Source organism: Bubalus kerabau, chromosome 11, assembly GCF_029407905.1.
Source record: "Bubalus kerabau isolate K-KA32 ecotype Philippines breed swamp buffalo chromosome 11, PCC_UOA_SB_1v2, whole genome shotgun sequence".
NCBI classification, from domain to species: Eukaryota; Metazoa; Chordata; class Mammalia; order Artiodactyla; family Bovidae; genus Bubalus; species Bubalus kerabau.
In genome coordinates this window covers 98802705-98819106 of record NC_073634.1, presented here as the reverse complement: position 1 = coordinate 98819106, position 16402 = coordinate 98802705, and the positions used below count along the sequence as shown (strand labels likewise).

Here is a 16402-nt window from a genome sequence, read left to right as displayed (position 1 = left end):
GGCTAGTGTCCTGAAGCTCTATTTACTTAGTGACAGAGCCAGGACTGGAGCACAGGCAGTTCAGCACCAGTGTCCTTAACCGCTCCGCTATGTCACCTCCGTGCTGGACCCAGATATATCTTTGTAGAACACATGCTGATGTATCAGAAGTCAGTCTCCTGATAGTTAATCTGCATATCTTTAGATCAGAAGTCTGCTGAAGCATCAGGGAATTTGAGGGATCTCCTTGTCTTCACAATATGCTTGTACCACTACACCAATCTGATTATAAACTTTTTCTCAGTAGAGTGAACATTTACCTTCATTCTCTGGGTGCCAACTGTTTGGCATTCCTAGATGCTCACGTGATGAACAACTCCAGCTCTTGCAGATTCTTAAGTCTCTGCAACAGTTACCTTTTTCTTTCTTTCTTCTGGTCATCTTGGGTATCTTAAATTTACACACACACACATACACACACACTACCTCCAGCACCCAGAACAGGGCCTGACATATGGCATACACCTACCTTTGATCAGTTCATTTTCTGGAGTTGTGTGGGAACACTATTCAAAGCTGTTGCACAAGGTGCTTTGAGGAAAGAGATTTCAGACAGCGACTGCTTTCAAGTCCCTTACAATTTAGTAAGTGTAGATGAATAACTGGTATATGGCAGCTGAGCTATAATATGAGAGTAATTTAGAGTTCAAAGAAAAAAATTTTCTGACAGTGTTGATCAGGAACATTTTGAGAAGATGGAGACACATAAGTCAGTCTAATGACTTCTAAATTGGCTAAAAAAAAAAAAAAAAAAAATTTGCTGCATCCAGACCTGAGATTTGGCAAGAGTAGAGGGCTGTAGAAGAATAAGATTTGATCAGCCCAAATGAGAGGGCTCGGATCAGTTTGACACTTGATCCTCTCATGGAAACCCTCAGTCAGCAGTGTTGCCCTGTTTTTATGACATCACTATCATCATGGCACATGGACCCTCTAGGTGGGTTGGAAGCAGTGAGAACAGATGGAGCATCTCAGCAGCAAAGAATTTGATTTTTTTTTAAATATGGAAGCCTGGTGTTATTTGATTTTTTTAAAAAAAACCTTTAGAGTTTACTGTCTATTGATATATACAAGATTTTTTTCTTTAATAAAACCAGTGTCTATTTTTATTTTAATATAATTGTATTTGCTTTTTTTTTTTTTTTTACTTGATGTCTTAATAAGAAAAAGTATTTCCATTTGAATAGAATTTCTCACAGTGGTGAGATAGGGCAATATTTGTTATCCTTACCTTACAAGTGAATAATCTGAAGTTAGGTTAAACTGTCAGCTGAATGACTTGGGGAAAGTGGCACAATTGAGACTTGGGTCTTCAGAGTCCAGATCCAGTATATATCACCCAGACTCATTTTAACTTACTAGATTAAAATTTTTATCAAAATGAAGAAGAACAATGAAAGTTGCGATTATCTCACATTATAACTCTTTGTTAATGAATGTCATTATAGAATCTAGTTCAACATAATTAGTCTACTTCCATTTTTCAGTTGACAGGCTTATTAACACCACTTTGATGATTGTAGATCCAATAAACTGTGCTGAAATGAAAGTCCTATAGGAGGAGCTTCAAGGGGCTTCCTTGGAACCTATGTGCAGATTAGAAAAAGGCAGTCTTGGGAATTGCCTGGTGGTCCAGTGGTTAGGACTTGGGAGCTTTCACTGCTGGGGCCCAGGTTTGATGCCTGGTCAGGAAACTAAGATGCCACAAGCCATGTGGCATGGCCAAAAAGAAAGAAAAAACCAGTCTCTCTTTAATATGCTGTCTCGGTTTGTCATTAGTCTGGAAGAAGGGCCTGAGAAATTCGGTACCTGGGCATTTCTCTTACAGTTGTCTTTCTAGGTAGATGGTCAATCAGAAAAATGCATGCCTGCGCCTGCAGTGGGCGGGTTCAGTGCCCACCAGATCCTGGCCTTGGGAATTGAGTATCTGGATTTCAGTCTCTGCTCTGGTGCTTTTATGTAGTGCTTGAAAAGCAGCAGCCATGAATCCTATTTACATTTATTTATGAGGAGCTGGGGTTTCCCTGGTGGCTCAGATGGTAAAGAACCTGCCTGCAATGCAGGAGACCTGCGTTCAGTTCCTGGGTCGGGAAGATCCCCTGGTGGAGGGCGTGGCAAACCACTCTAGTATCTTTGCTTGGGGAATCCCATGGACACAAGAGCCCGGCGGGCTACAGTCCATGGGATTGCAAAGAGGCAGACACGACTGACTGAGCAACTAACACAGACAAAGTGATGAGGAACTGGTGTGGTGTGTGTGTGGGGTGTGTGTTGTGCCCACAGACAGGCCCTTTTGCTCTTCCTGTGTGTGTGTTGGGGGTGTTGCTGTGGGTGTGGGTGTGTGTGTGTGGTGCTTATACACAGGCCCTCTGGCTGTTCCTGAGTCTAAGTACATTCCTGCCTCAGCACCTTGTGCTGCTCCGTCTCCCAGGACCCTGAACCTCCCTGATCCTCACTTGGTACATGCTGTCACTTTATCCGGGTTTCCCTTCCAGTGTTACCTTCTCAGAGGTCATCTCACTTACTCCAACTAAAATATTACCCGCCATCACACTCTCCATTGTGTTTTCTTCATAGTTCTTAGCCACTTGTTGCTAGTTGTTCTTTCTAGATGGCTGCCTGAGCGACTTCTATCAGTGATGTCTCCGCTTTTAATACACTGTCTAAGCTTGTCGTAGCTTTCCTTCCAAGGAGCTAGTGTCTTTTAATATCATGGCTGCAGTCACTGTCCACAGTGATTTTGGAGCCCAAGAAAATAAAATGTCACTGCTTCTACTTTTTCCCTTTTCAAAAGTCTAGGAATTACACTCACTCTTTGATGTGATGATCGGATAACCAAAGTCATAACTCAGTAAAGTTGTAACATATTTATTATACATATATCTCCAGTTATTGCTGAAAGAAACAATAACTTCCTCTTTTGTTGAAAAGTTTACTATTTTCTTTCTTCTGCTTCCAGCTTATTGCGGGTAAAAAATGCAATTTAGGAAAGCAAAATTGTTACAGTATAAATCACCAGTATCTTTTGATGTTTTTAAAAAATTCTTCATGTTACAGTACAGATCAGGTAGACATCACTAACATTTGCTTGTCTTACAGTCTTCTCTCAGAATATGCTGATATGTTGGGTTTTGGGTGGCCTCAAATGATCTCCATAGTACCCATTTTTAGCTTCCTACCTCCATGACCTTTGACTCCTGCCAGCTTTGTGATTAAGAAGGAAAAGTCTGTGTGGCCTGCACTTCTTTACCTATTGAACAAGAGTAGTGCCCTGGTTAGGAGTAGTACATTGGTCAGTGATTGGGACTCTTGCCTGAACGTCTTGCTCCCTCTTGAGTTTTTGTGTTGTGGTTAAATGACCCTTTACATCAAGCTACGTTGTATCTGACTGCTGCCTCTTTGGGCTTTCCACCCAAGACACTTTTTATGATTTATTAGCCTCAGACTGCTTTAAGTTGTGTTTCCTCACATCATTCTCCAGGGTATAAATATTTGTTTCTTTCATTTTGTATAGTTTTGTGTTTCTTGCCCCATTAGCTTCACAAATAATTTTTTGCATGTATCTTTTTGATCATTGTTCTTTTTAGATGGCCTCCTGAGCTACTGACTTCCTTTCCTTTTTGTTAGGCTGTGTGCTGTGTCCCAGTTAAACAAGTACTGGAATTTTCGTATGCGTACGTATTAGGTAAGCACTTCTGTTTCTCTGCATTTGGTAGGCAAAATGATATCTTTGTAGCCTCCTGGACAATATCTTACAAATGGCCTCCTGGTTTTGTGTAAGTGTATCACCACTGTTCCATGCCCGCACTCCTTTGGCTTTTTTTCTTAACCTCTCTTTGCCCTCATTTCATCCAATTTCTATCTGTACTGAACCATGAGAAGCTTGGTACCTGGGTATTTCTCTTAAAGTTGTTATTATAGCTTAGAACATAACTGCTATCACATGTTGGAATAAGTCAGAAAAAATAGTTCTCAGAAAGTAATTTGTATATAATTTAGGATATTTTTCTGCTTTCTTTGATAGATGAAAGTGCTTTGCACCCTGGTTCCTATTATATAGAGAGATGCCGTCTGCACCAAGCTTCTTGTTCCTTTTTCATTGAATATTTCAAAACCATCATCATCACCCCCACATAAACACATTCAACATTTATTTGTACTTGGTATTTTTCAATTTATACTCTGTTTTGAGTGCATTTGTAACAATTTTACAGTACATTATAATTCACAGGGCAATCTTATATCCATTAGTTCATTTTATTGTCCAACAGCTTTATGAGGAAGCAATTATTAATATACCATTTTTATAGCCAAGAAAACATACGTATGTTTGTTTTCTCAGACATCAGAAAAATACTGATGCTTAATTATATAGCCATTTCCTCTCTTTTACCTTCTTAAAAAATCTGAATGCATAAGAAAATGATCTCTTTCCTACCATCTGATTTCTATAAGTATCTTCTCTACTTTGTCAGAATGAATCTTTTTATTATATTTTGGTTTCACTTCCTGTATACTTCCATTCTCCTCTGGGCCTATGTCCCTTTTAAGTCTAATCACAAGGTCATTTCGTATCTTTTTGAAACATCACTAAGCTGCAGAATAATAATGATGGTGATGTTATACATTATATAGTGTTTTCAGACTTCTTTCACACCCGTCTTTCACAACAGCTATCTGAGGTAGGCAGAACAAATGTAAATTGCTTGTTTTTGTGGATTAAAAACCTGCAACTCTAAGTGTTAGCTAAAGTTACTTGTGTGTTTACAATCACAAAACTGGGAAGTGTTTGGAACAGGAATGCCGCTTTTGTCTGAGTCTGGGGCCCTTCCACTGCTGTTGCTTCCTGTCATTTTCTCTCCGCGTTTCCTTCATGCTTTTGTACTGCCCACCGTTTACTTACAGTGAAATCCAGAGTAGCAGTTTCTCTTGTAGCTTTGTCAAGACTTCCTATAAAAAGAAATTTTAAACAAAGCAGGTCCATAATTTGCCAGATGCTGTGTGCTTAGGTCTTTGAGCATCTGGTGCTGTTTTGCTCCTGTGCCCATGATGTCATATGTTAGGACTGTGCTGTGTAGGGATTGGTGTCCCAGGGCTGCTGTAACAAACTACCTCCAAACCTCCTGGCTTGAAACAGGAGGCACTTGTGCTCTCACACGGCAGGAGGCCATCAGTCCAAAATCAGGGTATTGGCAAAATAGGTCCCTTTGTAGAAGCTCAGAGGGAGAATCTGTACCATGCCTCCTGCCTCACTTCTGGTGAATCCTTGGCTTGTATTCAGTCAGTTCGGTCACTCAGTCGTGTCCAACTCTTTGCGACCCCACGGACTGCAGCATGCCAGGCTTCCCTGTCCATCACCAGCTCACGGAACCTGCTCAAACTTAAGTACATCGAATTGGTGATGCCATCCAACCGTCTCATCCTCTGTTGTCCCCTTCTTCTCCCGCCTTCAGTCTTTCCCAGCATCAGGGTCTTTTCAGATGAGTCAGTTCTTCGCATTAGGTGGCCAAAGTATTGGAGCTTCAGGTTCAGCATCAGTCCTTCCAATGAATATTGAGGACTAAGTTCTTTTAGAATTGACTGGTTGGATCTCCTTGCAGTCCAAGGGACTCTGAAGAGTCTTCTCCAACACCACAGTTCAAAAGTGTCAGTTCTTCAGCTTGTATTAATAGCTGTGTAATTCCAGTCTCTGTCTCTCTCATCATTTGGCTCTCTTCCCTCTGTCTGTGACTCTGCATGGCATTCTCCTCTCTGTGAGTGTCTGTCTCTGCATCTCTTTTCCTCAGCTTATAAAAACACCAGCCATATTGGATGAAGGGCTCGCTCTGTTCCAGTAGGACCTCATGTTAACTTACATCTTAATTGCATCTCCAAACATACTGTTTTCAAATAAGTTCACATTGACAGATACAAGGGGTAAAGACTTCAACATATCTTTGGTTGGTGGCACAATTCAGCCCATGACAAAATATGTCCTTTTCTTGTCTCTGCTTTTATTGTTACCCATGTGGTATGTTTATATATATGCTTCCATAAACATTTATAGAACTAGCCTTATTTACAGATTACCATGTGGATTTTCCCTCCCATAATTCATATAGATATGTATATATTTCATTCATAAGTCTGAATTTGCCATCTACTTTGTAGTAAACCAGTGAAATTGTGTTCAGTACTTTATATAAAATTTCAATTATCCGTGGTCTATTAATATCACAAACATTGGAGACAATGACAACTGGTTATATCATATGGACTTTGTCTTATAATTTTGCTCTTTTGTATTGCTCTTCTATAAACACTTGGTGTCAAGATTGTGTTAGCTTTCTTAAAATGAATGCTGGAAAGGAAGTATATTCAGTGTTACATTTTTTAAGCATTTGATAAAACTTACTTTTGAAACCAGTGGGCTTCCCTGGTGGCTCAGAGGGTAAAGCGTCTGCCTGCAATGCAGGAGACCTGGGTTCGATCCCTGGGTCAGGAAGATCCCCTGGAGAAGGAAATGGCAACCCACTCCAGTACTCTTGCCTGGAAAATCCCATGGACAGAGAAGCCTGGTAGGCTACAGTCCATGGGATCGCAAAGAGTCGGACACGACTGAGTGACTGCACTTTCGCTTTTGAAACCACCTGAGTCAGGTGTTTCTGCTCCTTCTTCCTTTTCTTGTGCATAATAAATGTATGGCTCAGTGAATTTTCACAGTGTTAACTCCAGGTCAAGAAATAAAATATCTTTAGCATCTCTCTTGTTTCCTCCCTTCTTGCTAAAAGTAACTCTCTTGATCAGCATGTCAGTACCTTAATTCTAGTTTTATCTGTTTTGTGCCTTGTGTATTGGAGTCATATGATAGGTGTTCTTTTGGGTCTGCTTCTTTTCACTCAGCATTATGCTGGATCCATCTATATTATTGCAGGTGGTTGTAGTGTGTTCGTTTTCATTATTCTCTAATCTGTCTGTACAGCCAGTCTGTCGTGTATTAGAAGGGCCTTCCTCTCTCTCTGAAAGCACGCAAACCACACACAGGATGTGATTATGCAAAGACCAGAGATCTGTCTCTCCTTTTAAAAATCCATTAGTTCCCCGTACCTCCAGCTTCAACCCCCAGTGTTTATTGTAACCTTTTCCCTTTCCATGTTTGTGTTTCCTTTGTCTTACAGAGAGAACTCTGGGTCCTCTTCTCCCTGATAGATTTTCTTTTCTTTTTTCTTTGTAAATTTTATTTATTTGGCCGTGTCGGATCTCAGTGGCAGCACGAGGGACCTTTGCTGCATCACGTGGGATCTTTTGTTACGGCCTCCCCGGGCTCTCTGGTTGCAGCACGCGGGCTTACTTGCTTCACAGCCTGTGGGACCTTAGTTCTCCCATCAAGGATTGAACCATTGTCCTCTGCATTGCAAGGCAGATACTTAACCTCTGGACCACCAGGGAAGTCCCTAGATTTTCTTATTTGATGGATCCCCTGTGTACAACATATCTCTTTCCACCTTTGAACTCTTCCATGTGGAGATGCCCTCCTCACCCTGCTCAGGCTCTCATTCCCCCGGCCAGTCCCCTCTCAGGGTAACGCTCCTCGGTGCTCCCAGGCTCCATCATCCCATGCAGGCCGGCCCTTAGGATGGATGTGGATGGTCTCACAGTCTGTGCTCTGATACCCAGCAGGCCACCCTCTGTGTGGTCATCTGCTGTCCTCTGCCCTACCTCAGGCTGTAGGACTGGACCATCTGGGAATGGGTGAGGGCCTCTCTAGATTCTTAAGTTTCACTTTAATGTTTCTGGCTGTGGGTTTTTTCTTTCTTTCTTTCTTTAACATTCAAGTCCTTTTAGTTTGAGGTCTTATATTTTCTCTAATTTTGGAAAGTTTATAGAAGTTTATCTCTGCAAGTATTTCATCACCTTCATATACTTTGTTCTCTTCTATATATTCTGTGATATGGATGTTGATTCCTTCGTTTCTCTATTCCTTATCTCTTCAATTTTCTTTTGTGTATGGTATCTCTTTCTGATGTCTTCTAGCAGAGTAGAAGACATGGTGGTATCTTAGCTTATTAATTTAAACGTGGTGTTTTAGCTTATTAATTTGTTCAGCTGTATCCTTTCTGCTCTTTGATCTATTATGTGTATTTCCTTGGTTATATTTTTCATACACAGTATTTTTATTTGCTTCATTGTGATATTTTCTTCTTGCTTTGTATCTAATATCCTTTCCTATTGAATTTATTTTGAAGTTTTATTTTCTGATTTTCTCTTGTGAACTCCTGTGCCCTGGGGATATTGACACCTCAGCTCATGAACTCTGTGAGGAGGGGTGGAGAAAGTCCAGTTTGCACCTCATTTGTGCATCATTTTCTGGGTTTAAAGAGTGAAGCCAGGGTAGGGGAGTCGCTTGGGGGAGATGACTTACCCAGGGTCACTATAGTGTGGAATCCCTTCCCAGACTCTGTACTTTTCCTGGTCTGTTTCTCTTTGTTAAGACCACCTAGGGCACGGAGTGTAGAAAGAGGTGGTGGGAAGAGGAAACTTGTGAACACGTAGGGACCACCCAGTGACGTCCACAAGGTTCTAAACTACTTTTCCACCAGCTGACTCCACGGCCACCCACATGTTACCCTGCAGCCCCTCGGCAGATCTAGGCTTGCTGACAGTTTTCCTGCCTTGCAGCCACAGTTGTCTAAGCCTGTTGGAGGGAAAAATATTTGCCAAAATAACTGTACCACACCCTAACTCCCATCTCTGGTGTCAGGTCCTTGTCTTCCCTGCCTATTTTTTCACTCTGTACTGGGACCAAATTTCCCTTTGTTGTCCCAGGGATTTCTGTGTGTGAACACAAATGATTTTTTTTTTTCCTTTAAAATAGGTTCATGCTATATATATGATCTAGCAACTTGATATTTTTAAAATGGCTACATGATTGATTACACAGGAAGATAGCTTGGATTCAAGAGTAAATAGCTTTAAAATATATGTATGTGTAAGTGTATGAGTATGTGTGTCTGGTTTTATATCCCTTTTATAATGAACTATATATAAATTATTGCCTTATCATCTTAAGTATAATTGTAAATTAGTGATAGGGTATAGAGTGTAGTCATTCATGTTCTGTGACGCACTTAGCCATTTCCCTCTTTTTTTTTTTTTTTTTTTAGTTTCTTAATAGCTTTTAAATATTATGATACTGAGATAAACCCATTATAGACAAAGGGTTTTCCATTTGTATTAATAGGATTTTTTTCCAGGATGGATTACAGAATGGATCAAATAGGTTAAAGGATTTTTTTATTCTTAACCATGTAGAGGAGTGCCTGAAACATGTTAGGCATTCAAATAATGTTTATTGGATGGAACAATATTATAAAAACTGCTTTTTAATATGGATGTACCAATTTTGATCCCCATACATAAGATGACATTTTCTGTTCTGCACCATCCTATAATTTTTGGATGATTTGATTGTAATCAGAAGATGTCTCTATCTTCAAAAAAAACTGCTATCAGATAATATATGTAAGGTCTATTTCTTTTTTATTTTTGTCAGCTCAATAAATGGACACATGTTTTCTTGCAGAACTGAATTTGCTCTTAAAGAAATCATGTCCTCTGGAGGCGCTGAAGATGACATCCCACAGGGAGAGAGGAAAACAGTGACAGATTTTTGTTACCTTCTGGATAAATCTAAGCAACTGTTCAATGGGTTAAGGTCAGTGGACTCTTGATGCCTTAAACTTTTATCTAGTTCTGTATCTTTTTTTCCCCATGGCTGATGTGTGGTAAGTTTCTGAAAATTATGGATAAAATGTTATATAAATATCTGTTCTAGAAATGATCATGTTTTTAATGGTGGTTGTTTCTTTCTCAAATGAAAAAACAATAGGAGAAGAGTATATCTTATATTGTTTTACTCAAATTGAGTGAGCTGTTTTTTAAGATGGTTTTGTGTGCATTACTCTACATCATACCTGTTTTACATCTGATTTTACACTTTGTAATATCTAAGGCGCCTGGGATGCATGTACAAGTGAACCTGGGGCCTCTCTTTTGTTACCTCTTTTTTGTGTACTTGGTTATCTGCGTACTTGTTTTATCCTTTCTTTTTCTTAGGATAAAGTATCTAAAGTAATGATGACTAAAGCAGTGATGGAGGTTTTCAAGACAGTGTCTTTCTTTAGTTGTGCATGCCCTGACTAGTAGCAGAAGCTATATGCATTTTTGTCAAAATGTGACTTTAATTGTGTATTCTTGTGGGTGGCAGGTAAATAATTTTGTACCATTTTGTATTATTTAAATTGTTTAGCCATATTTTCAGTTCATGAGATTCTTAAGATACTGATTTACTTCAGACTTAAAGCTTCATTCTATAGGTAAAATACTAAGGATAAATAGTTGTGGGGGTTTTTTGGAAACTTTATATGGGAGTGAATAATTTTAAAGATAGTGAGTTATTTTTAATTATTTTTTGTTGAAGTATAGTTGATTTACAGTGTTGTATTTAGTGAGGTATTTTTAATTTGCAGTTTATTTCTGAATAAAATTGCAGTCTTTTCACATAGTTTATCATTGTTTTCTGCTATTTGGAATTGTACTGGAGGAGTTTATTTTAAAGAATTTATCTTTAAAAAACATTTATGGTCAAAAAGATAATACAGGGTCATCTAATCAGTCCTCCATGACCACTCTGTCTAAAGCTCTGCTTTCAATTTCCCTCTCATCTCTGTATTCATTTAATCTTCTACATAAAAGTCACCACTACCTCAAGTTATCTTATTTATTGCTTATGATTTTTTTTACGCTAAAATGAAATGTCCCTAGGACCAGTACCCTGCGTGTCACTGTTCTCTACTACCTAAGCCAGGGCTTTGCCCATTACAGGTGTTTTACAAACATTTGTTAAATGAAGGGTTCCAAAGACAGTGTTCTTAACTCCTACACTCTGCTGCTTCCTTTTTGTGCTACAGAAGAGGTCCTTGGAATCAGCTTTTTCTTTTGCTTTATAGATTAATTACATCTTTTTAAAGAATTATTTTCTTTCACTATTATAACTCAAAAAACAACCCCTGTAGGCCCAGGTTTTAAGTCTTTTTTTTTTCCTAGAATGTTGTAGAACTTTAAATTGCATAAAGTTTTTTTTCTTTGTTCCACTTCATTATCCAGGTATATCTTGTTTTTCCAACATTTACTTAGCCTCCAGTATGTACCATATTCTATATTAGGTATAGATAATTTGAAAATAAAACTGACAGCCCTTGCCCTCAAATAATCTGTGAGGAAATTATAAAAATACAAAATAGAAAAAAAACAACAACAACCAACCCTTCAAGCCCATGGCCACATTCTACTCAATGCTAGCCTCAGATTTACCCTATCTGTTAAGCAAATTTCCTGCATATCTCCATGTTCTTGTTTCTTAAGGCAGTAAGAAAACTTAAAGCATTGGTAGCTTTAAGGAATAAGAAAGCATTTAAAAATTTGCATGAAAATCCCTACTGTAACTTCTGACATGTGCCTCTCAAACTCCTTATTCTCAACTCTTAAAACATTATCATTTTTACAATAATTCTGACACCCTCGTTTATGTAATAACATGTACCAGTACTGTGTTCCTTTTATTAGACATTAATATACCCTTGTACAGATTTGTTTATCCAGTCATGAGTTGTTGAACATTTATTTTGTACTTTTTGTCTGTTATGAGTAATACCACATGAACATTTGAGTACAAGGTTTTGTGTGGACATGTGTTTTCACTTCTCTTGAATACATATACCTCAGAGTGAAAATGCTGGCTCATATGGTACACTAACCTTTAGAGAAACTTCTAGACTGTTTTTCAAGGAGGCTGTACCACCAGCAATGTATGGGGTTCCAATTTCTCCATGTCCTCCAACACTTGTTTTTGTCTGTCTTTATGGTGATAGCCATCCTAGTATGTATGAAGTGGTATCTCCTTATGGCTTTGTTTTGCATGCTAAGGACTAACGATATGAGCATCTTGTCATGTGCTTATTAGGCATTTTTATGTCTTCTTTGGATAAAATGTTTAGTCTAATCCTATGATCATTTTTCAAATAGATTTATCTTTTTATTTTTAAATTGTAGTCATTTTCTATATATTGTGCATACAGGTCCCTTGTGATGTGTAATGATTTGCAGATATATGTTTTCCCATTCTGTGGTTATCTCATCAATTTCTTAATGGTGTCCTTTGAAGCCCAAATGCTTTCATTTTAATAAAGTCCAACTTGTCATTCTTTTTCATCACTTATACTTTTGGTGTCACAGCTAAGAAATCATTGCCTAACCTGAGGTCACTGAAATGTTTTATTCTAATAGTTTTGTGGTTTTAGCTCTTACACTTTGATATGTGAACCATTCTGTGTTAGCTTTTGTATATGATATGAGATCGTAGTCATTTCTTTGTGAGAAAACATTTTTATGGTTGATCGTATTTCTTTCATTTTTTTTCTTTGTTTGTTCCTTGTTTCTCATTACCTGTTCATACTTGTAATGCTTAGATTGAATTTCCGATTTAAATCCTCTAGAACCTCTACCCTCTTTTGATTTTCATCTCTATTCGTTTTCTCAGCATTTTTAGAAAATGTCTTCAATTTTCCCGTAATACGCCCAGCACATTCAACTTGTCATTTCGTATCAGTGGTTTTTACTAGACTGCTTTTAAAAAAACCAGATATTGTGTATTTGATCCAAAGTTTACCAGCGTTTCTACCTATATATGCAAATAAGACAGACACTAAAAATTTTGATGTGTTTGTGAACGGAAATTGTTTTTTTAGTATATCTGAGAAGCATATTAACTTTAGCAGTGGCAATTCTCTTCTTAGACTTATTTTCCTAATCTGATTCTGAATCATAAATGAATCATAAAGTTCAAGTGTCTCCTGCTGGAGACTCTGCTGCACTCAGTCACCCTGTGGCTGCCAAAATAGTAATGACAGAACACATATCCACACAGCACTCTACAGTTTATAAATCTCTTTCAGCTGCATCTTTATCCTTTGGCCACATACCAAAAATATGTTGCCTAGAAATGAATTGATTTATTTCACCTTCTTTTTCAATGTTTTGCTTATGTAAATATATTTTACCAGCTCAAATCTGTTACCATTTTTATTTTTTGTTTGTTTGTTTGTTTGTTTTGACTGCACCTTACGGATTTTGGGACCTTAGTTCCCTAGTCAGGGCTTGAACCCCAGCCTGTGGCATTGATAGCACTGAGTCTTAACCCTTAGACTGTCAGGGAGTTCCCTCATTTTGATTTTTTTTAAGTGCCATTTTAACTATAACACAGGTTTTATTTATTTTTAAACTAACTGCAGAGTGAACTTGTATCTGTGGAAACAGGAGGAAACCTTAATACATGGAAAAATTGTGTGAGATCTAATCTTTAGGACTGTTATTCACTGTCAGAGAAATTTATTATAATGCTTAGGATACCTTTTTCAATTTAGTTCTTGTGTTAGGGGGAGAACACACTGAAACTGCCACCCTGGCTAGGCAGCACAGTAACCATTTACATGAGTTACTTAATGACAGGAGGTCCCAGTAAGGAACATGATCTAATAACCTACCACCAACTGCAAGAGTTCAGGAAAGGTCAAAAGGGAGACACCACATGTCCTACCACCTCCCAGAATCCTTCTCGCTGACATCCATCTTGGCTGAGCAATCCAGGAGGGACTCTGAGTCAGAATGATTGGTCAAAGACAACCCAGAAATTAATCCTGTCACCATAAAACTGGAGACTGCAAGCCACGTGGCAAAGCAGTGCAGTCCTCCTGGGTTCCCTTACCCAGTAAGAGTCTCTTGCTTTCTCAACATGTGTGTCTCCTCAGACAATTCATTTCCAGTGTTAGACAAGAGCCCCTTTTGGGCCCTGGAAGGGGTCCCCCTTCCTGCAACACCTGAGCACTTAAAACAATATTGAATTCAGGGATTTATCTTTTCATACAACTCAATATCAAAAAACCAACAATCCGATTAGAAAATGATCAGAGGATCTGACTTGTTCTTTTTCCAAAAAAATACATACAGATGGCCAACAGATACATGAAAAGGCTCTGAACATTGTTAATCATCAGGAAGACGCAAATCAAAACCACATGGGATACCACCTCACACCTGTAAGAATGGCTTACAAAAAGAATGGCTTATCAAAAAGACAAAAAATAACACGTTAGTGAGAATGTGGAGAAAGGGAGCCCTTGTACACTGTTGGTGGGAGTATAAATTAATGCAGTCACCATAGAAAACAGTGTAGAGGTTCCTTAAAAAGTAAAACTACCGCAGCATCCAGCAATTCTCCTTCTAGACATTTATGCAAAGAGAATGAAAACACTAACTTGAAAAATTACATACACCCGCATGTTCATTGAAACATTATTTATAATAGCCAAGATATGGAAATAATGTATCCATTAACAGATGAATGGGTAAATAAATTGTAGAATATATATATGTGTGTGAATATTCTTCAAGCATTAAAAATTAAGGAAACACTGGAATTTATGGTCACCTGGATAGACCTTGAGGACATTATGCTTAAGTGAAGTAAGTCACACAAAGAAAGACAAATACCATACGATCTCACTTTATGTAGAATCTAAAAACAACAACAGCAAAAACCAGAACAAAAAGCCAAAGAAACAACTGAGCTCATGGGTAGGAGGACAGACGGTGATTGCCAGAGACAGGAGATGGGGGCATGCATACAGTGGGGGAAGGAGGTTGAAAAGTACAAACTTTCAGCTATATTTATATATAAATATGTCATAGGGATGTAATGTACAGCATAGAGACTATAGTTAATGGTTTTGTTGTTTAGTTGCTAAGCTTTCTGACTCTTTGCAACCCCGTGGACTGTAGCACACCAGGCTTCCCTGTCCTTCACTATCTCGGGGAGTTTGCTCAAACTCATGTCCATTAAGTCGGTGATGCTAGCCAAATACCTCCTCCTCTGTTTGCCCCCTTCTCCTCTTGCCCTCCAGTCTTTCCTAGCATCAAGGTCATTTCCAATGAGTTGGCTCCTAGTTGGTGATACTGTGTTGAATATTTGAAGGTTGTTAAAATGGTCTATCTTAAAGCTTCTCATCACAAGGAAAAAAATTTTGTAGCTGTTAAGGTAATGGATGTTATTATTGTGACTTACTGTGATCATTTCATGGTATCATTTTGACTGAGAAAAGTGGGTAAGCAAATTCACCAGGGATTTATTTGCAGTGTTTTGTGTGAAGGGTTCCCTCCATTTTAAACAAGCCTTAATTATTTCTACAAAAACTATATCTTGGATGAGTAACATAGATATATTCTCTCTGTGCTCCTGGGATTCTGTTGAGAGGGATGTGGCTAGTGGCAGTGCAGGCCTGCAGTTTACTGAAAGATTAATATTCTTTTCAATTTGAAAGAACTTTCATTTCACACACACAGAATAATACAGAACTATTTTTAATTTATTTTTTAATTTATTTGCTGCACCTGGTCTTAGTTGCAGCACATGGGATCCTTAGTTGCATTTGGGATCTAGGTCCCTGACCAGAGATCGAAGCTGGGCCCCCCTACATTGAGACTGTGGCATCTTAGCCACTGGACCACCAGGGAATTCCCTAGAACTATTAAAAAGATGTTGGTGGAGATAAAAATGAAAAGTTGACCACACTATATGGTTAAATTTAAAAAAGCAAATTGTGAAAATAGTATGTTTTACATACTATCTTGTTTTATCAGAAATTCTCCATCAATATTACATTCTATAAGTCATACTAACTCTTAGTGGGGGCTCTTTGCTCTCAGCTTTTGGTCTCTTTTCTAGGGTACTGATTTTCTCACGGTGTCTGGTGCATGTGAGTGTGTGTATTTCCTGTGCTTGTTTGTGTAAATGCAAGTGTTCTGTTAGGTGTTAGGCTTCGATTGGAAGCGATTGGGAGGTCTCTCTTGATCAGCTCTGTAGGTCTGTGCTAGCTGCCTGTGGTGGTGGCTTGGAGGATTGTGTGGCATTCTTCCCCACGCTAGTCTCCAAAGAAGCTCTTTGATTTATGGAAATTAAATGTTTCTGCTTTCAGGTGTTGATGTAGTTTTTGTGCATTTCTTTTGAAATAGAAGAGATTCTTTGGGAATAACTAAAAGAAGGGTTCTTTTTTTGCCCCTGCCCCCCATATTTATGTTGGTCTGAATAGAAAACAGGATCACAGTGCTTACAGAGAACAAGAAATATATTGGTAGCGGTTCTGTACCAGCTTTGGAACTTGGGAAAAAGCGGTGAAGTGGAGTCTAGTCAAAATAGCATCAGCTTTTAACATGGCACCTGTGATTGCCCACCACCCCATCACTGTTAGTGCTTGTCTTTTGGTTAACTTTC

The 16402-nt window shown here is 38.6% G+C and overlaps 1 protein-coding gene across 4 annotated transcripts in view; it reads left to right on the top strand.

Moving 5' to 3' along the window:
• SCAI (suppressor of cancer cell invasion) overlaps positions 1-16402 on the top strand; it is a 122341-nt gene that overhangs the window by 49727 nt on the left and 56212 nt on the right. For all 4 annotated transcript variants that reach the window (XM_055541125.1, XM_055541124.1, XM_055541127.1 and 1 more), the window contains one exon: positions 9602-9733. In XM_055541125.1, coding sequence (XP_055397100.1) covers positions 9602-9733 — 132 coding nt within the window. The remainder of the gene's footprint in view (positions 1-9601; positions 9734-16402) is intronic.